The sequence below is a fragment of the Malaya genurostris genome, chromosome 2, assembly GCF_030247185.1.
Source record: "Malaya genurostris strain Urasoe2022 chromosome 2, Malgen_1.1, whole genome shotgun sequence".
In the NCBI taxonomy this organism is placed as follows: Eukaryota; Metazoa; Arthropoda; class Insecta; order Diptera; family Culicidae; genus Malaya; species Malaya genurostris.
The window spans coordinates 160,195,285-160,215,143 of NC_080571.1; the positions used below are offsets into that span (position 1 = coordinate 160,195,285).

The window sequence follows — 19,859 nt, forward strand, 5'->3', positions numbered from 1 at the left end:
GGATGTTGTCCACGTCGTTTGTGGCTCACAAAGTTAACAAAAGGAATATGATTCCGTCATCATATGGCTGAACTACTGCAAAAGTGATATGTTTCGATTAATACATATATATATATATATATATATATATATATATATATATATATATATATATATATATATATATATATATATATATATATATATATATATATATATATATATATATATATATATATATATATATATATATATATATATATATATATATATATGTCTGGTAGACTAACTACCACCTATAACTACCTACGTGAATTCACTGCGATCGCATGTACATAATCAATTAATTCGATCGGTGATACAGTTTTTTCTGGCTGATGCAATATGTTGAAATAGCCAGCCGTGGTCATTGCAATAACTCAACTGGTCTACTGCCTATGCTAGCTAAGATATAGATTTCTATGGAAAAATTAGGGCTGCTACATACGGTTTGGTATGTATTGAATAAATTAAGCAATGAATTATTCTAATTTTTATCTAAAACTAAACAATTTGGGGCAAGTCTTCTGAACTTCTCCTATTTTGTTTGTTCGACAATGCCAAGATAGGGTCTGAAGATAACAGTAGCCTTTTAAAAACATCTTCGATGTTCGCGATTCTGCTGAATTTTTTAGCATGGTGTTTTCTGAAGTTCCAGATACTTTTATTTCGAGTCTCCTGAGCTTCTTCACTAAGCATACCAAAAGGTAAAATTGCGTGTCTTATTATCGTGGCTCCATGTATCAACAATTTATGAGCAGTTGGTGATAGTGGATACCAGCCATACAACGATACATACAACGCTCGTATTTTCTCAGTGTAACTTTGGAATTCGTCGACGTTTATCTTATCGGCTATTGATTACACTGAGAATAACGTGAAATCCTTCCAACAATGATTCATCAAGGCCTGTTATATCTGCTGTTTCTTTCCACTTCTTGAAAAATTTCCGGGCCGTGTTTTCGTCGTTGGAATTACCTCCTGATGGCAATGGCTCACCGATACGTAGGCCCAAATGTTCTCTAAACGCAGTTTTTATATATGTATCCTTTCCCTTCACGGTCTTGTTCAGTTTGCTAACACGCCAAGTTGGGGTTTTCATACGCAATTCTTGTATGATATACTGTAAAATGTCCTTATTACTTCTACCAGCAATCATTAAATCCGTTAGCTTTTTGTAAGACAAAGCACTTCCTGAAAGCCAAGTAAATCATTAGTTTGTTAAAATGAGTAGATTGTATTTATTCTAACCAAAACTCATTGTGCGTCGTTTTCCGGTTGTCACAGGCTATTCGGTATACAAGTGGATGAGAAAAAAGGAGTCTCGGTACGATTTGGATAAAAATATTTGCGTTTCACTAACTTGCACCAGCTTGTTTGAGCTTTGGTTGTCAAGATAATGAAAATTTCTGTTGATATATTTATCATGGCCTGTACTTCGGAATAACCATATTACACAGTGTCTCTGTTGGTTAAGCTCAACTGAATCAGTTACTTTGGTAATAAATAAATTAAAATTGTTCAGCAAAAAATCTATTTTCGGCTGTAGTTTTTGTGTGCCTCATTTCTCGAATGGACAATGTATGGAACACTTTTGTAGGGCTAACTTGATACTATTATTTTGCTGAAGGAAGTATGTTGATACGTTAAGGCGTTTAAGAGTTATGCAATGTTTTTGAGTTTTTTCGAGGTATTTTTAAGACTAATTTAAATGAGTTAAAAGAAAAACACCCTCCCAATTTTCTCTTAAATGTTTACTTATATTATGAACTTTCAGTAACCGCATAGGATACATTTTTATCGACCTGGCATCTAATGAATTTTGATATTTGAAGGTTGACTAGTTTTTGATGAAAAAACAATCATAACTTTTTACTGGTAGCTCATATGAGAAAGCTTTACTCAGCAAAAATATGCGCAATATTTATTTCAACAACTCCTTTGAAGACAACTTTTCCATAGAACGTTTCATAAAAAAGTTAGAACAAAAAAATCGATTTTTCGGGAGCCACCCTACTCTTACCCGGGATAATTGATGTAACTCGGTCAAATGAAAAGTTAGAGAGGTGCTTTTCTGAGCAAAGTTGCTCAAAATAAAATTTCCTACAACTTTATTGTACAATAAAATCATTTTTGAGCTCAATTAAGAAAGTTAGATTTCAGATTTCAATCTAAATAAGGACCACCATAGTAATATTTTATATCAAAAGGAGCGCCATTCGATAACAAACCACTTTTGTGAAGACACCAACTACAAAAAACTAATATTTAATAGTGAAAATATTTTTGTCACGCTAATTTCCCGTTTCAAACCATAGTGGCAATGAGCCCAAGCCTCAAATTCTTTGGTGAACTTGCAATATATGATACTCGTATCTTTCGTTGCAAATTGGTGACCGTAAAGGAATCTGTCACTTGGTTTACAATCTATCCTCGATAGATCATCTCGATAGAATCTATCATTTCGATGATGACCTCGGTTTTTTGTAACGTTACTAGTACTAATTTCGGCACCATAGCGTATTCGCCTGATATAGAAAATATGGAACCAGCAAACCCTACCCTCGGTCAGAGTAGCCCATAAAGGGAAAATAAAACTATTGACAACACTTGTACATCCGAAAAGTATGAATAACAAAACACAACTCATATTTGGTTATGTTTTTGCTGGTACTTAAAACGTACACGGCACACGGTGTACGAAACCAAAAATCAGGTCGTATGCTGACAGGGAAGAGAGTCCTCTTAGGGGGATGTCGGAGCGCCTGTGACCCATTTTAGGAGCGGCTTCAAACAGCTTCTGGTATCCAGCGGCTGAATAAGAAATGCTGTATCCCGTCCAGCTACATCCAAGGTGGCAGCCCCACCAACTGGATCGTCCTAGTGTGACATTAAACAGAGCAAGTACGATGATCCTCCGGCGAAACAGGGATTTGGCGTATGGGCAAATAAACCTCCCGTAAAATATTAATATTGCTAATAATACAGGTGATAATACGATCTAGAACAATGAACTTAATCCTCGAAATTTCGACGTCGTAGCGCTGCAGGAACTTTGTTGGACGAAACAGAAGGCGTGAAAAAGCGGACACCGAGCGGCTAACTTCTTCCAAAGCTGGGGTACAACGAACGAGCTGGGAACTGGTTTCGTAGTTCTGAGCAAGATGCATCAGCGAGCCGATCAACGCTAGGATGTGGAAATTGAGAATTTAAGGCCGTTTTTTCAACTACAGCTTCATTAACGTACACTATCCACACGAAGGAAGACCTGACAACGAGAAAGAAATGCTCTACGTTCAGCTGGAACAAGCTTTTGACGGCAGCCCACGTAGAGACGTAAAAATTGTAATCGGCGACAGAATACCCAGGTTGGAAGGGAGGTAAAGTACCGACCGGTAATCGAACCGAACAACCTGCATGCCGCATCAAACAATTACGACCAACGATGTGTTAACTTTGCGACCTCCCAAGGAATAGTAATCATAAGCACCTTCTTCCTCCGCAAGTACACAAAAAAGCTACCTGGAGATCCTTACTAACACACCGAACATCAACAATGTTCGCACCTACAGAAGTGCGAACATAGATTCGGACCATTACTTGGTTGCTATATACATGCGCTCAAATTTTTCCACGATGAGTACCACACGTCGAAACCGAACGTTGCGGCTCAACATCGAGCGGCTCCGGGGTGTTGGAGTAGCTCAAAATTACGTGCAGAAAGTGGCGGTGCGATAACGAACTTAGGAACACGTGCGGAGGACGATAGATAATCGTTCACAGACCTCCAAGAAATCAAGGACGAGGTAGGCCGGTTGAAAAATAATAAGGCCGCTGGCGTGGACCAACTACCAAGCGAGCTACTAAAACACGGTGGTAATGCACTAGTGAAAGCACTGCAGTAGGTCGTTACCAAGATATGGAAGAACGAGATTTTACCGGTGGAATGGATGGAAGGAAACGTGTGTCCTATCTACAAAAAAAGTGACAAGCTGGATTGCTGGAACTACCGTGCGATCACTCTGTCGAACGCCGCCTACAAGGTACTCTCCCAAATTTTATGCCGCCGACTTTCACCGATTGCAAACGAATTCGTGGGACAATATCAGGCAGGATTTATGGTCGAACGCGCTACCACGGACCAAGTGTTCGCTATCCGCCAGATGTTGCAAAAATGCCGCGAATGTGCCAATGTGCAATGTGCCCACACATCACTTATTCATAGATTTCAAATCAGCCTACGACACAATCGATCGAGAACAGCTATGGAAAATCATGCACGATTACGGATTCCCGGACAAACTGATACGATTGATCAAGGCTACGATGGATCGAGTGATGTACGTTGTTCGAGTGTCGGGGATGAACTCGAGTCTTTTCGAAACTCGCAAGGTGATGGTCTTCCGTGTCTGCTATTCAACATTGCTTTCGAGGGTGTAATAAGAAGAACGGGAATAGACACGAGTGGCATGATTTTCAGCAAGTCCGTCCAGCTACTTGGTTTTGCTGGTGGCAAACAGGCATGAATCGAATTGAATGAAAACGCCTCCTGTATACGAAGGATCAATAAAATTACACTATCACTGAGTTTACTGGTTCACGGTTACTGATTCAACATGTTTCGATCGAAATATAGAAAATCTTCTCTTGAATCGATTCCTGTTTATAAAATTAATAAGCTTGTACGTTCTTTTTCTGGAAAATTATTATAGTACAAAATCGTTTCTTTTGTCCAGGTAGTTCGTAACTAAAATTGATCTTTTGAGTAATTTACCAGTTAAAGAATTTTTTTCAAAACCTTCACAATGTAAAAATATGTGTGAAGGGACCAAAATAGAATAGAATCGATTATCACGAAAGAATCTAATTGTCAATTTTATCATTCGCAAACAATCTAAGCACTTAAACTAGATCAAGTTTCTATTTTGTCACTTGTATTTATTCTGGGAATTTTATATTTGCTTCATTTTTATTATAATTGTGCTCGGAGGTTTCTTGCAATTTTTTTAATGTGATAATGCTTTCCTTTGCCATTTAAATTAGTTCATTAAAACATTTATACGAAGATTTTCGGAACAAAATGTGTTAGTCATGAACTTTGTGAGTTTGTCAACTTACCTAAAGTAATTTCGACCTCGTCTAGGAATTTCGAAGCCGATTTAGGCATCTTTGTTAAATTTTGACGTATTGAAAAACATTGTGATTTATCTGTTTCGTCATTTATTACATTTTCCAAACCGTAAATGTACCTCATAATCCTACCAAAAAGGCTCTCAAATAAGGCTAGGTACATGGAAATTGGCAGAGCCGTGGAGAATAGAGCAGTTGATTCAAAGTTTAGCAAGCCAGCTTCGTCATTTATATTGTCATATCTCCTGAGCCGAAAATGCCAGCCATTTATTTTTCGAACTTGATGAATGGGCCAATAGTAAAAAATTAACGTACAAAATAAACAAATTTTCAGGCACTTAGTAGTGTAATGATGGCCTCCTCATATTATTTATTATTTCATATATACTACAAAGGAATTCATCAAACACAATAAATTAAAAATGCGCATTCACCAATTTTGAAATTTTCTTCGTTATAAGACCTTAAGAAATTTCATAAGAGTCTAAGTTTGTGATAATCGATTCAATCATCTATGAGAGAATGCAGTGAATTCGGTTAGTTTAACTATTAATTAATACAAACTGCGAATTAAACAGCTATGAGCCATGAGCCCAATTCAAAAGGTTTTAAGTTTTTCACACCATCGTTTCAAACAGTGGTATGAAATTTCAATCATTTACTACTCTAAAATGCGTGCTTTGGAAAATTCCATGAGCGTTGACAAATGCACGCTTCACATCACCAGGCGCATATGAAAACCCTTGTCATGAGTCATACTTTTCGTCATAAGTATTGAAATAATTGCCCACGAATTTTTCAACGGATTTGGATACTACGATATTTTATTCTATTATTATATTGTTTGCCGCTTTTTCAAAGGTCCAGAACATTGAAAAAATTCAATTGTTTAAAAAAAATGCATGAAATCGATAGGCATTTTTTTTCGAAAATTGCATACATTTAAATGTTCAAACAGAACCCATTTATCAGTAATTGAACACAAAATAAAAACAGTCATTTTTTCTGAGCGATTTTACCCATATCGAAGATGGCGACTTCCGGTAAATCGATATTCGTAACAAAACATCGCAATATGGTTATTTTCAGAACGTGTTTAGAAAGTAGGTGTCGGAAAACGATGGATGAAGTTGTTTCAAAATGACAACTTCCGGTTGATCGATAATTCACGAAACCAGTAACAAATTTGATATTTTCGAAATGGGTTTGATGAATAGTTGCTGGTAAACGATGTTTGAGGATTATGAATTGACTTTCGAATCGTTTACAATACCAGTATTTTTTGAAGGAGCTTGAGAAGTCAACTCTAAAAAGGATGTTTGAAGTTATTTCAAATCACCGTCGGCGACTTCTAATTTATCAGTTTTATTTGGACATCCTCGTGATACAAAATAAAATAAATGAAAAGAGAAAAACCTGTTTTAATCCACCTAGTGGTGTAATGATGCCTTTCTCATATCAATCAAACTATCATATATAATACTGTGGTATTGTTCAAAATATTTTTCTTCGATTCTTAAAAGAATAATCGAAATAGATTTGTTTGACCTTCAACTGATAAAAAATGTCAATTGGAAAAGATTTGAGGTCGATTTAGAAAACTTTTTACGGTTTGTCGCTCTTTTCAGTGATGGTATAAAATTTTTAACACACTTTACCCTATATTTCCGGATCCGGAAGTCGGATCCTGATGAAATTCAGGAATTACGTATGGGTCCACAGGACCTTTCATTTGAACCTAAGTTTGTGAAAATCGGTCGCGCCATCTATGAGAAAAGTTAGAACACATATTTTCATTTTTTTGCGCATTTTACCCCATAAAGTTAGTGCAATAAACGTTACATACACACATACGCACATACACATACACACACACACAAACACACACACACACACATACACACACAGACATTTTGCGTACTCGACGAACTGAGTCGAATGGTATATGACACTCGGCCCTCCGGGCCTCGGTTCAAACGTCGGTTTTCACAGTGATCGCATAACCTTTCTATATGAGAAAGGTAAAAAAAAATTTTCTTCGATTCTTAAAAGAATAACCGAAATCGGTTTGTTTGACCGTCTACTGATAAAAACCATCAAATTGGAAAAGATTTGAGGTCGATTTAGAAAATTTTTCAAGGTTCTTCCCCATTTTCAGTGATGGTGTACAATTTTTAACACACTTTACCCTATATTTCCGGATCCGGAAGTCGGATCCGCATGAAATTCAGGAATAATGTATGGGACCACAGGACCTTTCATTTGAACCTAAGTTTGTGAAAATCGGTCGCGCCATCTATGAGAAAAGTTAAAACACATATTTTCTTTTTTTTTTGCACATTTTACCCCATAACTCTCGAACCGGAAGTCGGATCCAAATAATATTCAGGAATTTTGTATGGGACCTCAAGACCTTTCATTTGAATCTAAGTTTGTGAAAATCGATTCAGCCATCTCTGAGAAAAGTTAGTGCACTTATTTTCACATATTTTTGCACATTTTACCCCATAATTCCGGAACCGGAAGTCGGATCCAAATAATATTCAGGAATTTTGTATGGAACCACAAGACCTTTCATTTAAATCTATGTTTGTGAAAATCGGTTCAGCCATCTCCGAGAAAATTTAGTGCAAAAAAACGTTACATACACACATACGCACATACACACACATACACACACACATACACACACAGACATTTTGCGTACTCGACGAACTGAGTCGAATGGTATATGACACTCGGCCCTCCGGGCCACGGTTCAAAAGTCGGTTTTCACAGTGATTGCATAACCTTTCTATATGAGAAAGGCAAAAAGATATACACTGGCAATCATTTTTATTTATCCATTAATATGCTTCTTTTACGCTGGAAATGACACTCATCAAATACCCATATTGTTGAATTTTGAAAAGGATATCCACATGTCGCCATTTTATATAATACAAAGACTTCAATCATCACTTTCTCACATGAACTCATAAAACCAAAAATGCCCATATTGTAATGGTTCGTAACGAACATCGTTGAACTGTAAGTCATGGCGACTTCGAATTTGAAATGACTTCAAGTTTTTGCTTCGAATCTGTCCCCACAATATACAACACGTGTGTTGTCAGAGCAAATGTTTCCATATATTGCGAACACCTCTTTTTACAAAATCCGACTTCGGGTCCAAAATTGTAGCTACACCCTACAGTTTTAAAAGTTTCAAGCCTTCATTAAAAACGACGATTTGAAATACGTAAAAAATCTTTGAAACTGATCCGACTTATAAGCGTGGTTAGTTGTAGTAAGAAAATATGGAATGAAACTTGCAACAATTTTCAATTTACTGGTAATGCGAAAAGCATCGTTACACATTCATAAACCACGTTGGGAGGGGGGTTTTGTTCAAAGTCCACGTAGTCTCATAATTTATTTATTTACCAATCCAGTCAGATTTAATTTTTTTTGGTATGACATGAAACCATCAGCTCAGCGAAAAACAGATTCGGGAAATTAAATGATTGGAAAGTTAAATGATTATCGAAAGTAGAAATTCTCGAAAAATACACCATTGAAGCTAAACTCAACCCTGCAAATTCTTAGCTGGTTCATTTTAACCATTCTTCTAAAAAAAACATATTTTGTTTCCTATCGTTCACAGTATAAAGATGTTAGACGAATTTTGTATCCCCAACACAAATGATCTATTGTTCCGTTTGCTGTAAGTATTTCCAGGGCTAAAAAGAACCAAAATAGTAATAGGTGATGTAAACCAACAAAACGCGCTTATCACAATTTTATCGAAGTTAAGGGAGGGGTAGGGTCTAAACGATGAAAAAATTATCATTTTTGCGATTTTTTTAAGAATTGTCGTTCAACAAAATAAATTCAAATAATTCGCCTGATAAAAGCATCATTCGAACAACATTTTGTAATTTTTTCGTGGAAAATTATTGAGAAATAAGTCGGTGAAGAGGTATCTTTGATAACGCTTCTTAAAAATCATGATTTGCGGTGTCCACTGTATCTCAGCGCAGACTAATCAGAAATGAACAAATCAAAGCAGCATAGTTAGAGTAGAAGTTTTTCTAGACCCCAAAGTTTCTGTTAGGTTTTTTTATTTTTTTTTCAATTTTTGGTGGTTGTTCAAAGTGAAAACTACGATTTTTCACCAAAAAATACACCATTTTGTAGCTGGTAAACCTCCTCAAAGTAACAAACAACGAAAAGGAAAACGTTGGGGTCTGGTTTTTTATATGTAGAAAGTGTGTGCAAAATTTTAAACAAATTGGTGCAGTAGTCTTTGAATGACGATGGACACGGACTTTCAAAACCTAGTTTCGAGAAAAACGCGTTTAAAGTTTTTTGTTTATAAAATAAATGGAAACAATTTATTACTCAAGGGAGCTCATAGGGTCTAACATTTTCAAAAAATTGTATTTAGTCTTTTATTATTTGTTATAATGAAACATTTCAAGAATGTTTTGTCAAGTTTTTAAGTCAATCGAATCAGATATCTTGGGCATGTGCGCTGAGCTCTTATTTCTTCGCAGTATGAGATAAGAAATATAAAGGCCCATAACTTGCTGAGTTTGGTCCGATAGGCTTGAAATTTCACAGAATATTAAAAAAAATGTTTAATATAAGAAAATACAAAGAAAATAAGGCGGGTGGGTAATGTCAGAGACATAACTGGATGTCGTGAATACGAAAACAACTGACATGTTCCTTAACACTTCCGAATATCAATTGTATGAATTATGTACGCATTCCCCTTTTTCACATTTTTCGCAAAAACAAAGAACGCTTCACTTGATCTCGATTACTGTGAATTTCACACAGCGAAAAGTGCACAAATCTAAGCAAATTGTTCTTGATTTGCCGTAAACTGAGGATATTTCCCTACGATTTTCGAACTACAAATCCTAATAGTTCTTTAGAAATCTTTTAGAGCCATTAGAACGGCTGATATTGTGCAATGCTCTCCACCGTTGTTTTTTTTTTGCTAATGCTAATGACTGGCAGCTGTGACGTAATCGCTCTTGTCGAAAGCGTGCAGACGACACAAAACACATCTGCTCGCAGGGGCGATAGAATCCAAACTGATTGAATTTTTGTTAAGAGATTTCCTTTTATGTGATTTCGTTTGTAGCTTTTTCACTAATGGGCGGTCCTAACGGCTATAAAAATAGCCGCATACAGAATTTTATTGTCGATTATTTCATTTTGGATTTGCATAATTTATTGAAAGAAACTATCAATATGCTGTAGGGATTCGTTTCCAGCATTCAGAAGAGTCAAATTGCGTAATTCTCTACGACATTAAACTCTAAAACATTTTTTGCAAAAAAAGGCTTCACTTGATCTCGATTACTGTGAATTTCACACAGCGAAAAGTGAACAAATCTAAGCAAACTGTTCTTGATTTGCCGTAAACTGAGGATATTTCCCTACGATTTTCGAACAACAAATCCTAATAGTTCTTTAGAAAACTTTTAGAGCCATTAGAACGGCTGATATTGTGCAATGCTCTCCACCGTTGTTTTTTTTTCCCAATGCTAATGACTGGCAGCTGTGACGTAATCGCTCTTGTCGAAAGCGTGCAGACGACACAAAACACATCTGCTCGCAGTGGCGATTGAATCCAAACTGATTGAATTTTTGTTAAGAGATTTCCTTTTACGTGATTTCGTTTGTAGCTTTTTCACTAATGGGCGGTCCGAACGGCTATAAAAATAGCCGCATACAGAATTTTATTGTCGATTATTTCATTTCGGATTTGCATAATTTATTGAAAGAAACTATCAATATGCTGTAGGGATTCGTTTCTAGCATTCACAAGGACCAAATTGAGGAACTCACTGCGATATTCACCACTTTTCGGAACATTTTTCCCGGACGATTTGTTGCACAGCAGCAGATATTTTGTTCTCTTACTTAGAACGCGTTCGGATTGGCTGGTGTTGACATGGAGCAAATGAGACAGGTTTTTCAATAGTGTACTATTGAAATACTTCAATGCTTTTGCTATTCACGTTTAAATTGAAAAATTTCGATTCTATTATTATTATTACCCCCCCTATCTATTATATTATACCCTGTCTTGCAAAAGTTTGGACTCACTTGAGAAAATCGTTTAGTTTTCTAATCGTTAATTATTCATCATTCTACATTTTTATGCACGTATTTGTACGGCAACACATTTATGAATGCTTTCTGAATTATTTCTTTGAATTATCATTTTTTATTGTACCGAAATATTATAATGTGAACATTATGACAAGTAATACTATTTAAGTGCAACAGTTATTTTTATCTCAGACTCGATGCATCGACACTTTGAAATATGCTAAAATGACTTCGAAGCCCACCTGCTTTAAGTTTTGAAAATGGCAAGAGCAAAGCAAATATTGAAAGAAAATCGAGCTCAGATAGTGATTTTGAATAAAACCAATAAGTAACGTAACAAAAAATATCCCAAATAGTTGATATGTTTTCACTCATTTCAAAAATGGTGTTTTCAAATTTGTAACAACTATTTGAGGATGTCGATTCAAAACTCTTTCTATGTGATGGATTTTTAATATTTCTTCGTTTTTACACTTTTCACTAAGGCCCCAATGCATCCAAGGATCCATTCCAAAATTTCTAAGACTCAAATATTTTTAACATTGTAAACAAAAAAGTTCTAAAAAGCTTGCATTCATCACTAGTGCAAAATAATCCAAAATATAGAAAAATCTGTGAAAACACTGTTATTTTGGAGATCTTGTAGTAAATAATAAAGTTTTTCATCATAAAAAATTAGGTAATATAAAAATCAATCGGTTGGTAAGCAATAATGCAATAACTAAAAATATTTTTTCTAATACAATGTAGTTTCTTGGTACATAGAAATACATATGTCATCGCTTTGAACATAAAGAAACATGTCAAGAAAATATTTAAAAGTTCCGACCAAGCTTGAATTTGTGAAAGAGAGTATGATCAAAATTACTACTTGATACTTGCAATTGGAAAATCTTTCTTTTTGTTGGAAGATTTATCTTTACAATCATTATAAACATCAAAAATCAAAATTACAACCGTTGAGATATCGTTAGTCAAAGAGAGTTTATTTACTTGTTATGATAACTTTGAAATAACAACTCTATTTAGCATTATCCATAACAGATTTTATTCTAAAGGAACGTACCTTTCTAAAGATGATAATACTTTCAATATCGGTCACAAATAAGCTAAGATACAGCTAGTCAACACGTTTTCACTTTTATCATCCCCTTAGTTTCGCAGCGTAAAAACATTTCTCGTTATACGCTTTGTTGAAAATTCTTCAATTGAATCGATTCGTTCTCTGTATTAGTTAGTAAGTTAGTAAATAAGTTCCTTTTCCCCATTACACAATACAAGTAGGTTTAAAATTTTCCCTACACAAAAATCTCAGAATTGCGGAAGCAAATGATGTCCTCATGGTAATGATCAAATCATTTATATAATAGGGCTGAAAAGTCACCACCACTGTCACATAATATTATAAGCAAATTCCGACAAAAATCGATGCAATCTTCAATTGAATCGATTCGTTCTCTGTATTAGTTAGTAAGTTAGTATATAAGTTCCTTTTCCCCATTACACAATACAAGTAGGTTTAGAATTTTCCCTACACAAAAATCTCAGAATTTCGGAAGCAAATGATGTCCTCATGGTCAGAGATGTCTATCTCCTCTGTGTGACGAAGAGCAAGCAAAATTTCTCCCCTCGCACTGACAACTTCAACGAGAGCTCTTCTCTTTCACATTCATACACCACTGTTGTGTAAAGTGTGCACGCATCATGGGTGCGTTTGTTTATTTCCTTTTACCTCTTCCACTAAATCGCACCAAAGTGCTGGAGCATTAGCTAATAAATTCTCTGAGGTGGATGCAGATACTTTCACAGAGGTGTACACGCCGGTGAGCACTCTGCTGTATGGTTTTCGTAGATGAAGCGTGGACACGCAAAATCAGCAAAATAAAACAATTTATCGTAAAATTTTCGGTTTTCCTTGCAAATTTTTCATAGCAAGGCCAGATGTACTCTCTATTAATTGAAGTTCACAGAAGTGTTCGCTCACCATCACGCGCCAGTGGTCACTTGGGTGTATTTAGACGAGAGCGCGTGTGAGCGATTCATGCGAAGAGAATGTGTTTCACTCGCGCCAGCTGCTTTAACCACAAGCACACACTCAAATGCTGTCTATTCGACACTGAGAAGAAGTGCGCTTTCCTCTTTGTGCGGTGCTTCGTTTTTTTGCATCCTCGGTGTGGCAAAAATCTGACTCTAGCGTTTATCACTCTGGTGAAATGCCATCTCTGCTCATGGTAATAACCAAATCATATATGTAATAGGGCTGAAAAGTCACCACTTGTGGCTGAACACCCAATTTAAATCTTAATAATTTAATTTTAACTCATATTCCAATAAATAGTTATTAAAAAAAAGTAACAGTTTTGGTTCTCTGGTTCCACACTGGCGTCGTAAATCGAATAACATTTGGAAATAACGTATCTGTTTTTCGACAATCTGCGGTTTAAATTTTTATATTTAAATAAGTAAAATAAATTTTGCTAGCATTTCTTAACATTAATAAAATAATTATGATGATAAGCTACTATGGTTTTGTAGAAGTATGATTTTCCTCTTTTCATCAATAGAAGATTTAAAAGTAGTTCATCACCTCTCAATGAACAATGAACGTGAAGTAATCTTTTCTACTGAATCTTGAAGAACAATATTACTAATTAGTAAACCAAGATTAAATCTTTGGTTTCCTTATCTTTATTCGAGTAGTTAGAAGATCATCCAACGATAACAAATACTCCTACAAATGGCTACTAATTCTTTGCGTATTCATTGATACGACTAAATGCGTTAGGTACTCTTTAGTCACAAACCACGTTTCAAAAAACACTTCATTTCTAACTCTATCAATTACTATTAATAGTTATCTTTCCAGAACAAAGAGAAAATGTTGGGCAGAGTGAATTAAAAGATAGACAAATTACAAAATACGCATGTTTGTAGATTTATGACGGGTGTTATGGATGAGTTTGTTGCTATGCAGCGCTGTTAGAAAAAGTGAGTGAGTCATAATATGAAAATTACGCTCCTTTTAAATATATTGCTGGAACCATCCACGGTTACCGTAAATAACGTAAGAAAGAACTGGTTTCTCTTGTAAACTTTTTGTTTCATGATTCATTGCACTCGTATTGTTTAGGTACACTAGTGCCGTCCCGAATTCAGTGGAACACATGTGAAACAGCCTCATTTCTGTCAGGTTCGGTATGGGTTGACATATATAGAAAAGCTACTTAAACGGTTTGGAATGAGTGATTGCAAACCAGTGGAGACATACTAATACTAAATGGTCAAAATCTGAAGCTAAAACTACAGAAGAACCATTTAGGGAACTGCTAGGATGTCTACAATACCTGTCGTTGACATCCAGGCCCGATATCTGCGTTGCGGTAAACATATTAAGTAAATATTGTAATTATGCTGCTGACTGGCATTGGCAATATTTATGAGGAATGAGCAATACAAAAATCATTTACTCGACTAAAAATAATTATCCTGACTTCATAGGATTTGTGGATGCAGACTATGCAAATGATCCTGATGAGAGGAAATCTGTTTCAGGATACGCGTTTCTATTATACGGTAATTTAGTTTCGTGGACAACGAAGCGACAACCAACAGTCAGCTTATCTACAACTGAAGCCGAACTGATAGCACTTTATTCAGCTACGAAAGAAGGTGTGGTTAACTCAACTTCTCTACGAATTAGATGTAGTCGTAAAACCATTCGTTATAATGAAAGACAGTATTCCATGTCTGAACATCGCGCAGGAGCCTAGATCACATCAAAGGATAAAACACTCGGACATCAAATATCTCTTCGTTCGTGAACTCATCAAGAAGGGAAAACTGAAACTGCAGTTCATCGCGAGTGTCAATCAACCGGCAGGGGGTTAAATATAGAAGGTTAATCATCAGTAGGGCAGTGTCAATATAACGCATAAAATGATTAATATATCGATAATGTACTATGTTAGTGTTAGTTATTTTACGAATTGAATTCGAATAAAATCATCTTCAAACCTGTTTCCAAAAGTGTTTCAATATCATGTGGTAATTTTCAACAAAAGTCGCATACACAAAAATATCGATATCGCCGTTAAAAATGCACGAATTTGAACAATCTTAATAATTTCCCCTGAAATAGTAATTAAAGTCAAACTACCTAATGTTATATTGAATTTATAGTTAATCTAACCATAATATTAATCATATGGTCGACAGAGGAATAAGTGGTGAAGAAAAATTGAAAAATTTGAAAGTTCAATGAAATCAAAATTATAATTTTGTAATATGAGTATAAATTATAGCTAAAGCGTTCACACAACTTGGATAGTGTCGTGTTTAAGGACGTCTGAAAATTCCGGTAACATTCTTTAGAATTTTTTCATCATAACCTCAACCGACATGGAATATAAAGATGAAGCTAACCCAACATCGGAACACAATTGTAGACTATGTAAGCGACCAGACATAGCCGAAGATATGGTGGCCTGCGATGCCTGTCATTCTTGGTTTCATTACACTTGCGCTAATGTTGACACAAGTGTTAAAGATCGCGACTGGCAATGTGTATCCTGTGCACCAAAAAACAAATCCGATCAGGCGAAAAATACTGGTGCAATCAAGAAGCAAATAATGGTGCCAAGCGGGACAGACAAAAAATCAATCGCAACCAGTAAAACAAGTTCACGTAGGTAAAAAAAAGTGCTAATGTACGAAAAAGCAAGCATAACATCTAGTGCCCGAGATCGCTTAGAACTCGAGTTGCAAATTATTGAGGAGCAAAAACAGATTCAGAAGCTTGAACTGGTCTCTGAAAAAGAGCTAAGCGATCGACAGCTAGCTCATGAAAAGGAGATGCGAGATCGGGAGTTGGCGATAGAACAAAAAAAAATTTCCGAAGACAAAGCATTTGCGCAACGGAAGTTAGCAGAGGAGCGACAATTTCGGAAACAACAAATGGCCATTCGGAAACAATCGATGGAAGAGAAGGCGAAAGTAGTATGACAGCTATCACATCATGGTAGTAACAGCCGAACCAGCGTAGCCCCTAGTGAACCAGATTCCGCAGAAAAGGTTACAGAATGGCTGAAAAACAATGGGCAGCAGACTGAGGGACTATTTAAATCCACGTTAGCACCCTCTAAAACCACCAACAAAAACAATCTGAACCCCGATGAACGAGTAGCTGGTACATCAGTATCGAACGATAATGAAATATCTGTTATACAAAAGTGTGATCTACCAAAGTCGAACGATGCTACTAATCCTTTGCTCACAAAAACCAATAAAATTAGAATGAACTCTGTTTACCCCAATCTCTTTTCCGTTCCACGAGCCCCTCGAATTTCTAATATGCATGATTCATCCCATTGTGAGGAAGATATCATGGGCCGAATTGAAATGAGCGGAGAGTTCGGTCCAAGCAATCGTCAGATTGCCGCTCGGCAAGTTATGGGCAAAGAATTGCCTGTATTCAATGGTGACCCAGAAGAGTGCATTTTAAGCATCGCTGCAAGCGAATAAGATTCTCATCTAACGAGAACCCACAGGTGGCCGTAGAGCGTTCAAAATTGCTTATCCATATAGGCATAAGCAATTTTGAACGCTCTACGGCCACGTGTGGGTTCTCGTTAGATGAGAATCTTATTCGCTTGCAGCGATGCTTAAAAGGTCATGCTTTGGAAACGGTTAGAAGTAGACTGCTTTCGCCTGCAAGTGTACCTCATGTGATCAAAACATTACAAATGCGTTATGGTCGTCCAGAGACTCTTATACGAACACTAACTGAAAAAATACGCACACTCGCATCGCCCAAAATGAATGATATGGAAAGCATAATAGAATTTGGGAATGCAGTTGATAATCTAGTTGAGCATTTGAAAAACGCAAAACTGCACATTTGAATAATCCGTCCATCTTGCACGATCTTGTTTCAAAGTTACCAGTTGAGTATAGATTACAATGGTCAGCGTTTAAAAGTTCGATACAAGTAGTAGATTTGAGTGCGTTTGGCGCATTTATGAGCACCATAGTTGAGCTTGCGTATGAAGTAGCAGATGATATATCCACAGAAAAATTCAGTAAAACTAAACAGAAAGATCGAGCATATCTACAAACGCACACCGAGTCGCGTACACTCGAAAATTCTCTTAAATTTGAAGAGAATGCTACAGAGCGGATGCATCGTAAAGCATGTCCGGTTTGTAAATTTGAGCACAAAATCGTCGACTGCACAGAATTCAAATCGATGACGATCGAAGACCGTGTGATGGTTGTTCGCGCCGGAACACTCTCTTCGATAGCTGGGGGGGTCACAAACCAATCTGCCGTGGACCGTGGATGTGGACTGTATAGATTTCTAAATAGTTCACGTAAGCAATCTCTAATAGTTCTTTTGAATATCGAAGTTTAACTCAGACTTGGTTCTGTTCGGATAAATAGGAACACTGCGTGTCACGGTTTGATAAAGACTGATAATTTATTGTGATTCTGCTCTGCTTTTATAGCGTTTTACTGCCTACTGTGCTATCTCACACGAGTGTTAATTCGAAATCTAGAGACAATAGGGTTCTTTATTTTGCGTTCGCAACATACCGGCCACCAATGGAATACTAATTCCATTCATATAAAAAAAAATGATTCACAAAATATAAATTTTTAAAACTATACTAGTTATTCATCTTCGTCATCAGATGTTAAAGAATGCTCAAGACGTTGGTTGTCGGGATCATAACTTCTCACTGTAGGATTCGATGGAGGGTCAGAAGTTTCATCGTTGATGGGAAGTAGGCATACTTTTGATATCGGACGATCGTAGATAGCACCAGAAGGTACCTTCACGCTCACAACGCGTACAAGTCTATCCGGACCGGGATGAACAGCGGTAACTCGAGCTAAACTCCACTTAAGCGGCGGCAAATTGTCTTCCTTCAATAGCACAAGCTTTCCAACAAGCACGTTTGGATGCTGGTAGAAATTCTTTGTGCGTTGCTGTAGTTGATGAAGATAATCAGTTGACCACAGCTTCCAAAACTGCTGAGACTTCCGTTGAATTGTTTGCCACAATGAAAGTCTATTACAGGGAACATCGGCAAGGTCGGGCTCCGGGATTGATTGGAGTGCTGATCCGACCAGAAAATGTCCCGGGGTTAGGGCACCCAAGTCGCTGGGGTCCTCGGATATGGCTGTTAAGGGTCGTGAATTGAGGCAGCTCTCAATCTGACAGAGAACCGTTTGCATGACTTCAAGCGTTATTGGTTCAAAACCGACGACACGACGTAGATGGTATTTCAATGCTTTAACAGCGGCCTCCCAAAGGCCACCGAAAGTAGGTGCACGAGCAGGAATGAATTGGAATCGAATGGTGGTTTCTGCACAATGTTTCGCAATCTTCTCTCGCTGTTGTTGATTAAGGAACTGTTTTAAAAGTGATTGTAGTTCTCTCTCAGCTCCGGTAAAGTTTGTCGCATTATCACAGTAGATACTGATTGGCTTTCCCCGTCGTGCGCAGAAACGTCTTAATGCCGCAATGAATCCTTCGGTACTAAGATCGCTGACCAGCTCGATGTGTACGGCCTTCGTAGTCATACATACAAAAAGTGCGATATAGGCGCGCAATGGTGGAATCGATTTACTTCTTCGAATAGTATTTTTAATGAGGACTGGCCCACAAAAATCGACGCCAGTATTAAGAAACGGTCGTGCAGGTGTTACTCGAACCCTAGGAAGCTGACCCATAAGCTGATTTTCAGTACAAGGGCGAACTCTGTAGCATTGCATACAAGTTCTAACTTTTTTCCGTGCCAGGTTACGGAGATCAAAAGGCCAAAAACGTTCACGTATATGTGCAATCATTAATCGAGGACTAGCATGAAGTAATTGCTTGTGAGTGGAATCCACAACCAGCTCGGTGAACGGATGAACTGCTGGGAGTACCATTGGATGTTTTCGGGAAAATGCGTAAGGAGATTGGTTTAGCCGTCCACCAACGCGAAGTACACCTTCATGAAAAAAGGGATTGAGTTTTCGCCATGACTTTTTTAATTCCTGTTCCTTGCCACAGCGAACAAGAGCAAGCTGTCGAGGAAAACATTCAGCTTGAACAGCCACAACCAGACTCATTGTTGCCTGAGAAATTTCATCAGCTGTTAAGTAATTTGCTGATACCAGAGATGTGCCTGAAAGTTTTCCTCTACAATTATTGACGAATCTTCGACAGTAGGCGACAATTCGCAACAATTTGGTTAAAGATGAATAACGTTCGAATAAAGAATGATCAGCTGTACTAACAACGGCAGCAACCGCTGTGTTACTTTTTTCTTCGAGTTCATTCACTGACACCTTTGATGCATCAAATTTTGCAAAATAGTTCGGCCATTCTGCTGGTTCCAATGCTATCCATGGCGGCCCTTTCCACCATAAAGATAAATTGAAGAGTTCGTCTGGAGAAGTTCCTCGGGAGATTATGTCCGCTGGATTCTCCAGGCCGGAGACGTGATTCCAAGCACAATCATCGGTCAGCCGTTGCACTTCCGCTATTCGATTCGCTACAAACGTTTTGTACTTGGATGGTGAATTGTGTAGCCAATGGAGCGTGATCA

General features: G+C 37.1%; 1 protein-coding gene across 1 annotated transcript; it reads right to left on the reverse strand.

The window, feature by feature from the left end:
• Positions 1-17,931: 17,931 nt before the first annotated feature.
• On the reverse strand, positions 17,932-18,846 carry LOC131428941 (uncharacterized). Its single transcript, XM_058593000.1, has one exon. The coding sequence runs from the start codon at positions 18,844-18,846 to the stop codon at positions 17,932-17,934; it is 915 nt and encodes a 304-aa protein (XP_058448983.1).
• Between the last annotated feature and the right edge of the window lie 1,013 nt (positions 18,847-19,859).